This window comes from Wasmannia auropunctata, unplaced genomic scaffold, assembly GCF_000956235.1.
Source record: "Wasmannia auropunctata unplaced genomic scaffold, wasmannia.A_1.0 LD336000.1, whole genome shotgun sequence".
Lineage (NCBI taxonomy): Eukaryota > Metazoa > Arthropoda > Insecta > Hymenoptera > Formicidae > Wasmannia > Wasmannia auropunctata.
The window spans coordinates 1,126,940-1,139,003 of record NW_012026890.1 but is presented as its reverse complement, the minus strand read 5'-3'; the positions used below and the strand labels follow the sequence as shown (position 1 = coordinate 1,139,003).

The 12,064-nt window shown below is 43.7% G+C and overlaps 1 protein-coding gene and 1 long non-coding RNA gene across 12 annotated transcripts in view; both read left to right on the top strand.

The window, feature by feature from the left end:
• LOC105453289 (nuclear receptor coactivator 2) overlaps window positions 1–12,064 on the top strand; it is a 131,824-nt gene that overhangs the window by 62,877 nt on the left and 56,883 nt on the right. For 7 of the 11 annotated variants that reach the window (XM_011695107.1, XM_011695101.1, XM_011695099.1 and 4 more), the window contains exon 1: window positions 9,872–10,920. The exons of 1 other annotated variant lie outside the window; for it this stretch is intronic. In XM_011695107.1, coding sequence (XP_011693409.1) covers window positions 10,820–10,920 — 101 coding nt within the window. In that variant the 5' untranslated portion in view covers window positions 9,872–10,819. 3 more of the 11 variants (XM_011695108.1, XM_011695105.1, XM_011695106.1) reach the window with 3 other exon arrangements.
• LOC105453287 lies at window positions 1,349–2,786 on the top strand. Its single transcript, XR_974849.1, has 2 exons — window positions 1,349–1,894; window positions 1,968–2,786. It is a non-coding gene; the product is annotated as an uncharacterized LOC105453287 (long non-coding RNA).

Genomic DNA, 12,064 nt, shown 5'->3' with positions numbered 1-12,064 from the left:
GAACACGTGTCTCACTGTGCTCCGCTTTCAATTTCAATCGAGGAGACACGTCCTTTCGAGAGCCTCGAGTATACGTGATCTATCATCGTCATCTTATCCGCGAACCGACAGATATTGAACTTCGAAATTCATTTTTGTGGAAACTATGTGTCGTGCACGCTGGTGCATGATAAAAAAATTGACCAATTTTTAGAAATATACTTTTAACTTAAACATTGAATTTTGCTAAATTTGAGTGATTGTACACGATTACAATTTTTAGATATCCGGTATGAATGTTTTAAAACCAAAATATCTCATTATTAGGCTTTAATAATCTCTAAAATATTGATTTTACTTGATATTTCCTGCGAAAAAATTGGCATTGGCGTTAAATATAAGTGCAGTAAAATATCGTAAATAAAATACATGACAAACGAAATTTACACAGGAAGTGTCAGGAATAATAATCCAAAAATATCAGAATTAACTTACGCGGCACGTAATTAACGTATATGTCTCATTTATATCTCAATTTTAAGGCCTTGAAGTTAAATAAATTGAATTAAATGAGATTTAAGACGTACTTTCGAGCATTTAAGGCGCACGTTCACTTTAAAAAAAAGCAAAAAGTTTACTGGCCACACATTGCAAAATCGATGCAGTCCGGCCGCAGAGAGAGAGAAAAAAAGAGTCACACTCTGATCAGCGCGTAGTTTCGTATTCTGGAATTATTTTGTAGAGGATTAAATCCATTGCGCAATGTTGTCGGGTATCGTCAGTAGATTTCATCGACGGGCGAGTTTCTTCGCGATGCAAGGGGTACGCGATCTGAATTCCTAATAAAAGGGCAAGGAGAAATGGGCGACGTGGAGGAGAGGCGGCCACTTAAGGTGGTCAGATTTTTAAGTTACGAAAGCGGGACAGCCGATGTTATAACCTGAAATGCTCCTTCCTCTTTAATAAAGAAACAAACCTTTCTTTTGTAAAAGAAAAATTATTTTTATTTTATTTTATTTTTACTTTTGTTACACAATATAGGAAAAAAATGTCTTTAAGATTGCCTTAAAAATATCTCTTTATTTTATTCAATGTAATCACCAGGTGTGCTTCACTTTGGCGGAACGAAAGAGTTAATTAAATAGTTAGAAGTTCGATAGTTATTGTTAGAATAGCGTAGCATTTCGCACCAAGATCAAGTGGGTGGCGTAATATATTGGGCCATATTCCCGCCACGCATTTAGCGTTGAATGTGCTTATTCCGATTCTCATCTCACGCTGACATTGACCGCGATCTTCGCGTTAAGCAAACAAAACTTGGATCAGATCGCGTTTGTCACATTTAGTGCTGAATGTATGGCGAGTATTACGGGCCAATATTTCCCCGTTGCTCGCTCGATCTTCAGAACGTTCCACTTTTCGGACGTTAAAAATAAAAGACTTGCACAATTATAGCTAAAAAAAGACTGTTGACAAAGAAGAATACAATTTTTTTAACCGAATGAAATGTCACTTACACGTGCATTTAGGTTAGGAAATATCTTTTTTTAACATGTTTTTTTTCTCGTAAGGTAACAGTAACCATAAATATTTTGACAATTAGCTTTAGACATTTTGCTATCAATTTAATTGTTTATAAGAACAAGCTTGTTCCGTCGAAAATCAAGCTACGGTTTGGCAATGTGTATTTCATTAATTCCGAGATCTGAAGCTTTCGGGCTTAGAATCGAATTTGGTCACCGTGTCACGTTCGCCGCCTCGCGCCGGGGACATCGGTAGCGGCGGCTGCTTTCACCTGGTAACTGAATTCACTTTCAAAATTATCATCGTACCTCGGTCAGTGGGAGATCCGGCGCATCGCGCTCGTCCGATTCTCGACGAGCGAGAAAATCGGGATGTACCGTTGACGGCCGTGGTATGTGTGTCAACGTGAGAAACTTTCTTCCGGGGGATAAAACGGATTTCAAAATTTGTCCGTCGCTACATAGGGACGCTAATCTTTGTGTGGCAAGGAATTCTTCCAACGCGACGCGGGTCCAGCAGTTTCGGAACAACTATAGCGAGTAAAGAAACGGTATCTGTACGATGCATAAAGAAGAAAGAGAGACAACAATAAAGCCGATACGTGACTTGGAAATTACATTGGGCAATAGGAGATTAAATCGCATACAAACGATCGAAATAGCATCTCATATAATTCAAATGTTATGCAAGCTGCCGGGAACGTTATGCAATTGGGACGGACGAAAAAGGGAGGGCGAAGCTTTTAAAAGTTCCCTATAAAAATGCGGGGCGCTCTCCGCGCTCGCGCTATCTTTGTTCCTTACATAAACATTGTGCAAGACCGGGGTATCATGCAATTGCAATAAATAAAGCTAAGAATAGCGTTGATATTTGCGTCGCTCCGCCGAGTTCCGTTCGCCTTGTATCGCGTATATACACGATACGGACTTTCTATTTCGCCGATGGTATGAATCAACTTCGCGACGCGAAGGCTAAAAGAAAAAGAAACGTTACGACGTTTTAGGGTTCCCTTCCCTCGCGTTCCCCGGTGATAAAGGAGTGTGAACCTGAACTCGGTAGGAAGACTGGAGCGGCGAAAGGTATATACAGAATGCCTCAGACCTACCGGGTGGCCCCGCAAGAACTGCGAATTCTCCGAAGATGCGATAGAATTTTTCAGGAAAGAATTTTAATAATAGAATTCTTGATATGAATATTTTTGTAAAATTATTATAATATCGACGAAAGATTAGAAATGCCGAGATATAAATACCGTAAATAAATTTCGCGATTCGAATTTACAATTTATGATTTTTACAGATTTGCGCAGCGATACTGAAGAACAATTATATATGTGTGTGGAAAAAGTAAATCGAGATATTTTTAAAATAGAGCAATCATAGATATCGACCACAAATATCGCTCTATTTTATTTGTCGCGTAGAAAATTGCGAGACGTTCGGTGTGTTTCTGTTTTGACGAAACAGAAGTCCGGCTGGGAATCGATCGAAGAATCCGCGATATGCAGAATGAGAGAGCGACGTGTTTCCGGAACACCGTGTATACGCGAACGGAGGAACTCTGGTCGATGGCCGTGGCTGCGCTCGCGTCTGCAGAACAGTTTACAGCTGCATACCCGAGCCGGGGAAGTGTGTTACTACTCGAGCGTAACCGAGAGACCTCGACCAATTTAAATGCGCGATCGCCTTCTACGGATCGCCACTGACTCCGATTCGCGGTGTAGATTAACGTCTGACTTCGGGCCGCGCCGTTCCGACCCCGAGAGGCACGTCAATCCCCGAGTATGAAACTTGGCGACTATGCAAAGTGACTCGACACGCGAATAACGGTGCACCTCGTTCCCGAGGAGCCGATCGCCCAAAAATCGCGAATTCTTATGTTTTCATGCCACCCGCAAAATTCAAGCTCGCGTCGTATATGCGTATCGAATGCGCTCTACATTTTATTGCCCCGATCTAATAAAATATTTTAAATATAAAATTATTTTATAATAAAAACGAGATTTTTTCGAAGTAAAAGTATGCATTAAAAGAGCACAGCGTTTTAAATGTGACTCCAGATTTAGGTAATAGATAGTAGGAGAGGTAGAGAAAGAGAGAAGGTTTCAAATTCTATAAATAGATTGAGTTACAAATGAAATTCCGAGGGAAAACTTTTTCTTTATGGAAAAATTCTTTTCGAACTTCTTTTTCCTATACAAATCTACGTATATTTTTCACGTTTCTTTCTTTCCTTCATGTTTTAATTTATACAATTGTCGAGCTTATTTTTTTTTATTAACAAATGTGCGTTTTTAATTATTTTGATATCCAATTCGGTATTTAATTCTTTTAATACCGAATTATCCAAAGTTACCTCAAAATCTTAAAAAGTTTTATCATAGCAATCTTTGAAGACACACACGACTAGTGAATTTTTGTGAAATAGCCACGCACGATTGCATCTCGTTCCCTGCATGCAAATGTCAATATATAAAAACTGCGCGGTCTCTTCATGTCTTACGGATTGACGAATGTTAATCTTGGCTGAGTATTCTCAGTCGATCCTCGCTATTGATACGCGATATCTCACCGTGTTTGATCATCGCGAGAAACAGGTGTTCTCGTCCGTGAAAGTGCGAGTGTCACTGTTACAGGCGCGCGGATCTTCCATACTGGGTGTCCCAGAAGTGTCGCGTATTTTTTATCAATCAGAATTTGCCGCTAAAGAATTTTTAATTTTTAATTCCGGTTGTAACGTAAATATTAACAACGTTTTGATTCGCAAGATCTGTAATTGAAAGCATCTCTCTGAATTATTACGATGCGTTGGCACTGAACCGTAAATATAAATCCGATAATAATTATTTATTGCAGCTGTTCTAGTAACGAGATAATAATATATAACAAACAGTTAAGAAGCGCGATTAAAATTACATTACGTGTAAAATCCATAAATTACTAGAAAATTAGGATAATAAATTATACAGTTGCGAAAATACAATTTAACGCGATAGATTAGCTAAATTAAAAATTTCAATGTTATACATGATATTCGCACACAGCAGAGTGATACGCAATATGTACCGTAATATACAAAATTGGTTTGCGAAAACGACTGCAATTGAATAGCAGACAAGTGAAAGTCGCGTGAAATTCGCAAATAGAAGAACAACGAATATAAATTCATTTTCTGTTATTAACGTCTTATCTTCTAATTATCTCCTGGTTATAATTAGTTCTAAACACAGTCGTGCGACTCCGAGGCTTTATTTGGCTTATATAAAGATCGGCAGATAAGAATCGGATGTACCGGCGCGTTGAACGTGCGACGTGAAAACGAGGAGTGCCGATATTAAATGGCACGTTTTACGACGGTGACCAAAGTTAGTTAAGGTCGTTAAACTAGAAAAATAAACGGACCGTCACTCGCGCAATCGCGAAATTTATACGCGCGCATATTTTTATTTTCGGGCGTGAGCGTGGACTTTAATTCTCCGGCGCGCGAACGAAGGGCAGAGGGGGGGGAAAAAGAGGCAAACGCCGGACTTACTTTATGCGCCGGGTCGCGTCGCATCGCGTCGTTTCGGTTATCGATATTAATTTCACGTTCGCGTGGGTGTTACGTGCGTATTGCGCAGTTCGCCGCAGATATTTTTCTTCCCTTTTCTCTCTCTCTCTCTCGCTCTTTCTCTCCTCTCTTCCTCAGCATTCTCTCCTTTCTCCGGAGATTACAGAGACGGCGGACCGCCGCGCCGCCCGTCGTTGCACTCCGCCGACCGAGAATCCGCCGCTAGAAATACTTAAGTCGTCCGGAGACGTTAGCCACTTGCTATTCATGTCTTTCATTTATTCCACCGAGACGACGAAATTAAATTTTCCGCGGTTTCTCGTCGAACAAAGTGTGCCCGCGTAGTATACGACATTATTAAAAACAAAACGGCATCCCAGGCATTAGGAGCGCGCGGTCCCCGGTATTAACCCGCTTTTCCTCGGCTTTTTCGATACCTATACATTATTCCGCCTTTTACGTTTTTTCTTCCTCACTGTAAATAAGTCGCCTTCATTATGCCCGTCCACGCTTGTGCATTGTCAAGTTTAATGACGAAATCCGGCGGACTCGTAGACTGTAATCGAATGAGCGAGATCGGAGTGAAGTGCAGTGCCGCGCGCGCGAAAAATCTCCTGGAATTAACCTTCGACTACGCTTTTTATGCTAGTCAGTTTATCGATCACGGAGACTCCAACGAAGCTTGCCTTTACTTGCTGCGATATATTTTTATACATGCTGTAACACACTTAATTTTCTACAATTACCATTAAAAAAAAATTGTAGGTTGCGAATTGGTGTTAATTTATTGCATTTATTTCCATAAAACGTTCTGTACATGTCGAGAAGATTACAAGAACCATTTTTATGGGTTTTCAAAAGAGAGGGGCTTTCGATTTCTTGAGAAATAAACGTCGATAGTAATTTAGAATAAGTATATCTAAGTTATATATTAATATTTTTTTTTTGTCGAGATTGAATGACTTGACAGTCGTAGTATTAACATAAAAATAGAATAATACTCATCGAAATAGATATAATACTAACAGATACTTGTGATAGATAGATAATTGTAAGGTTTATATATATCAATTTACAGGTTCAATATGATCTCTTTTCGACATACAGATCTCGTAAAATTCAATGAAATCTATATATTATTCAATTATTTTCACTTATCCATGCATTATTCAGTTATTTTCCATGTAACGCTCCAATTTAAAGGATACGGGCCACTTATTTTCAAAAAACGTTTCTCTCTCTCTCTCTCTTGTTCCGCGGAAGAGATATACGGCCGACGATCCTCCGGCGCGGTCATTTATCACTTTCAATCTTCCGCGCGATCCATTCATCATTTTCATTTTCCGCGCAACGTTTCATTTACATATCTATTATCTCTATCGCATACTCTTGTCGCGAGACATGCGTGTCGGCGAGTCTCTTGATCAATAGTCCATTTAGACGTAAACATCCCCAATAACGATCTCACGACGACGAGCGACGACGTTGCGTTTTATCGCGGCCCTCGGAAAGTGGCGGGAGTTTGTTTCCCGCCCTCGCGGGATGCGTCGTCGCGTTGACGGGTTGAACATTCGCGCGAAGCACATCCCAGGCGAAGATATAATGCCCTGGTGACGTAGGGATGCAACGAGAGAAGGCCAGGCCAGGTAGTCAGGCGGGCAGGCAGGCAGGCAGGCCACGGTTCGAACGCGCGCGTTGCGCGCGCGGCGTGGCACGACGCGACGCGGCGCGCACGTCCGCGTTGCCGTCCGCGATCGCCCTGGCCCACTGACCTATATTACACGCGGGGTACAGGTCCCGCATATACGAGTCTCGACCCACAAGCGATACTCGGCCGCGCCAAGTCGGAGCGGGCCACGCCGCGGCCGCGCGTCGGTACCTGCTTTGCCTGCCTGTCTGCTGCCCGCTCGTTTCTGCCTCTTCGTGCGTCAGCGAGACGTCTTCGGCCGTCTTCGGGGCTCCGCGGGAGATTGCGAAAGAGAAAGACGTGTGGCGTCTTGGTGCCTGCATCTTGGTGCGTGCGTGCGTGCGTGCGTGCGTGCATAGGGAACAGGAATCGCGCGACGAGGATCGGACGGAGGATAATGATGATGACGCTTGTTGGTGCCGTAGCGCGGGAATATGGAGCGTCAAGTACGTTTAGAGCAAACGGTGATTATTCATTATCTACTTAGCGTCGTTCGGTAAAAAGTTAATCGAGCAGAGCCTCGCTCGCTCGCTCGAGTATAGGGAGGATTGCCAAAGCACGTCGAAGTGTGAAGTAACGAATGGAACGCGCTCGAGGCGTTAATGCAAGACGCATGACGTACGAGAAGTATCCGCTGCACGTGTGCACGCATTATAGATGTGCGTTTGGCGCAACGCGGATATTTTTGTCGGCGTTGCTCCTCGTTCAGCTTGTTGGTCTTCAAAAAAAGATGTTTCGGAAAATTTTTCTTTGTTTAATAAAGATTTGAAAAAAAAAAAGAATAAAAGGCATATAGGGTTTTTATGTTTATTCGTCTGAATTTTAGTCTCTGAAAGGTTATATCCACATGTATGGCATACGTATCTTTTCTCTGATAATTTAACTCTTATAGTTATAGCCGCTCTCTTATGCCCGACGTCTCTTCTGTCGAGTGTAAGCTTCGAGCCGAATCTGTGAATGGAAGGAATGATATACGAACATCTCTCGTTTGCGTGAAACACCCTATACGGAGGGATAAGAGCGGCGCGGGTATTGCGCGCGTAACTTCCGCGATTGCATCGATTCGGTGTGCGCGGGACGGGCGAGCGGAAGTGTGTCAAGGACGATTGGAAGCGAAGGAATCGTATAGCTCGGCCGCGCCGCGCCGCGCCGCGCCGTGCTTGCTTCGCTCGCGTTCGCGCGCGATTCCTTCGTGATTGGCGAGGTGTAAGGCGTCCGTCCGTCGAGCCCCGAGACTATCGTAGATAACGACCCGAGGATCCACTATACTCCGGCCGGGTATAACGTTCTCATCGCAAGTGGAACGAAGCGCCCGCTAACGCGATACTCACGTCACGTTATCCGACCGTCGATACCTCGAGATTCCTAGCCGTGGAAGATACTTTCCACTGGATACTCGAACGTTGATTATCCCTTTCTGTTACCATCACGATGCATCACACAAAGGAAATTTTACTTTAACAAACTATTAATCACTAGCAACGAAATGTCAAGTATTTTTCTCTTGATATTTAAAATACATACAATAGTTTTGCTGTTTTAAATATTTATATTTTAATACGAGAATTATGTAGTGTTAGAGAGTATTGGAAATACGATACGCGCGCGCAGCATTGAGATTTAATAAATTGATAAAGATACGAGAAAAACGAGGAGCATTTGGGAGTTCTGGAATAACTCTTAAATATTTTAATAATAATAATTTGTTTTAAGTTTTACATTTTTATTATAAAATGCAGCTATAGGCGACTCTAATTTATCATTTGCGCGAAGATATCGGGCAGCAGTGCCTAAGAAAAATTTTATGAATTTCTTTTCACACAATTGTGTTTCAGAAGAAATCAATGAATTACGATTTGTTAACACAGAAACTGCCTATCGATAATTAATATAGAATATCTCTGTTTTCATATCGGTGAAGATAAGGTTTTCCTTTGTTCGTCATGTATGGATGGCAAAACGAAGGAAGATTCTTTAAGGAAGATTCAGTAGATGTTTAACGTTGATCTAGAGGCGATATCCGCCATCGAAGAATCGCCGGGGTTGCGTCATTCTAGATGATATCGGAAATTCAGGTTTCACTCGCTCTCAGAGGCACCGCGCCGCGCGCCCGTTCGCGGCTAGCAGCCGCGGACATCGAGAGTCGGCCGGCCCAGTGATTGCCCGCGCGGCGCGACGGCGCGTCGCGAAAAAGCGCCGACGCAACGCGGCGCGCGACTCCCCGGCTATGATGCGTGTCTCCGTGCCTCGCGGTGTGTCTATCCGGTGTCTTCGGCACGCGCGTGCCGAATCCGCGTCAGTCTCTCCGTGCGCGCTCTCTCGGCTTCGACCAACACCGCGCCGGGGCGAATTCCATTCATGATATGATACGGCTCGACTAAAGTGTGCTCAATTAAATCGCGTCATGAACCTCTGAATCTTCGTAATTTTAAAGGGAAATAGAGCGATGTGCGAGGTACGATAAAGCGAAAATATCACATTCTTCCGCGGAAAATGGGGAAACGATCGGGAAGATTACAAATGAAGCATAGCGAAGATCGTCATAAGTGAAGAAACAACAGGTGAAGATATCTGTAGATTTAAGTGAAGAAGCGACACGGACGTGTCCGACACGAGTAAAGCTCGAAAAATTGCCGCCGCCAACTAGGTTAAGCAAAAATTTCGCCACATCCACCGTGTGCCGATTGCGAGCCGCCGCGTCGTTCCAGTGTGTCCGTGTGTGCGTAACGGCCCGCCGCGCCGCAACACATACGAGCGTACCCCAGTCCTCCACACACGTGCACCGCTGCTCGTTTAGCGGTCAACATAGACGAGGAGGGAGAAGACGAGGAGAGAGAGAGAGAGAGAGAGAGAGAGAGAGAGAGAGAGAGAGAGAGAGAGAGAGAGAGAGAGAGAGAGAGAGAGAGAGTGATAGAGCGAGTGAGAGAGGAGAGGAGGGGTGGTCTATCGTCGGAGCAACTCGAACGAGAAGAGGGAGGAACGGAAAGAGTGGAGGCTCTCTTAGACGTAGCGCAAGGAGGAGGGGGCAGGAGCCCCGGTGGTCGAGGGGAAAGGAGGTGGCCCCGTGACAACTGGGTGACGGCTGCGTGGATATACGCCGCTCGTGATGCAAGGTGCTTTCCTACGCGATAAGTGGTGACGTCGGCAGAAGCGACGAGAGCATTTCGCGACGACTTGCGCTAACCGCGAGCGAGACGCGCGGCGCCCGCGTGCCGCGTTTTCCCTCTCGCGGAGAAGAGTCGCCGACAGAGCGCCCGGCCAGAACGGTCCGGTGAAGTGAGCAAATGAGCGAGAGAGAAGGAGAAAGAGGGAGAGGCGGTATACCGTGAGGAAATTCAGATGATCGCAGATGGACTTGGGAGAAGGACGCTCGTGAGATAACACGGTGATAACGCGATAATGTGATCTTTGGCTGTGATCCGGATTTTCAAGGCGACTCGAGAGGGCGATTTCTTCAGTCGATCTGGGTCGTCGCGTGATTGAAAATCCCGAGTGATTCGAATTCTTGACTTAATGCAGTGCTTCGTGAGTGATCTTGATTCTCGAACGGATCTTCCAGATGTCGTCGGTGGATCCGTTCGGCAGGATTAAAAATTGTTGGGAGAGACGGGAAGATTGGAAAATTAAAAATTGATGAGACGAAGAGCTCGGAACTTCGTACGAGTGATAGGCTACGAACTTGTTGGGATACATGCTGAATGGTATTTTACGGGATACACGCGCGATTGGCAAGGTGTCGAGTGAACTGAAACGAGGTTTTCTCAAGTGGCGGAATTGATTGCGAAAATAGATCGAAGACTTCAACAACAAGTATCAACACGGAGTGTTTTTACTCGATCGAATTGCTGACAGGAATTTTGTCGAATGAGCTTCGCTCGGGGAGTTTGCGTCGGCGAATGTTGATTCCATGCTCAGATTACGATCCTCGTGCAGGAAATTACGAATCCCCCGAAGCAGCTATGGGATCGATCGTCGAAAAACATCGTAGCGAAGAGTCATCGAAACCGAACGTTCCGTGGAATCGGGCTGCGCCGACTTCGATGCCGAAGAAACGTGCGATCGGTGACGTCGTCGTCGGTGATGGTGTCGGTGTCTGCGTGTGAAATAAAAGCGCGCGAGGGGGAGAGAGAGAGAGAGAGAGAGAGAGAGAAATCTTCGATGATGGAGAAACGGAATGTGCGGTAAGCTTTCCGAAGTGATGACATTTTTCAATCGCGAGAAGCCGCGACGTCGGCACTTTAAGCCAATCTCGCGTGCGACATAAAACTGAGAGGTATCAATAATTTTCTCAGTAAGTATACAAGTTAAACTTACAAAGCACGAGTGAAGTGTATAAAGCGGAGGTGTCAATATTTTTATAAGTATAACTCAAAGTTAAGCTTACAAAAGAGACCATGAAGCGAGATATGAATGGTAAGATCAAAGAAAATTATGTTTTTCATTCTTACGTGACGTTTTCTTGTTGAGCAACGAGATGTTATCGGCGTTTAATTCGCCGTGAAAGTTTCCTCCATTGAATTAATATTTAATATAATACATCGCAATTTTTCGCGAAAAATTACTACAATGTGCGAGGTACGCATTTTTAACAGTATTACAATTAATCAGCGTCCATTTTCTATCTCGCGATACTTATTTTCCGCGCGATACATTCTTATCGTTCTCCTGAACAGATATTATTTGCCATCCACTTAGCACTTTTCGTCTCGTCAGTTGTTTTTTACGATAGCCACTTGTACGGCTAAAGAGTGTCGGTTTAGTCAGCAATTTTCTCGATCGATGCCTTTCGTTGTTTTTTCTTTAAATTTTTTTATTTTTTTTTTGGCCTCGCTTCACGAAACGCACTTGTGGCGTTGACGTCGGCATATGGAACCGGCTCCTTCGAAAATGTCCGATTATTCTATCAAGGCGGTTCAAGGCCGAACTTTCGATCAATCGCCGCCCGTCCCGAACGTTGCGTTATTACGCGTTTATCACGGCAAAAGTTTGCAGTTCAACACGCGACTGTTTTCCCTCGAACGAGACGCTTCTGAACCGACCAGCTGATTCCTCTTAATAAGGATATTTTTTGCGCGAAACACGCGCCTCATCTGAGCCTTTACGAGACAAGAGAAATGTGGGCAATTTTTGTTAATCACGAATTTAATTGAAAACGCATAAATTTTCAAAATTAAAATTTTCTCGAACAAAGTATACACTTTTTGCTCTTATTATCTCTATTTAAATCATAATTACGGAGATATATCTGTCTATAATTGAAGGTTGCAGACATATTTTTCAGAATTTTCCTGTTTGTGATTCCATTGCTAGGCATTTTTTCATTAA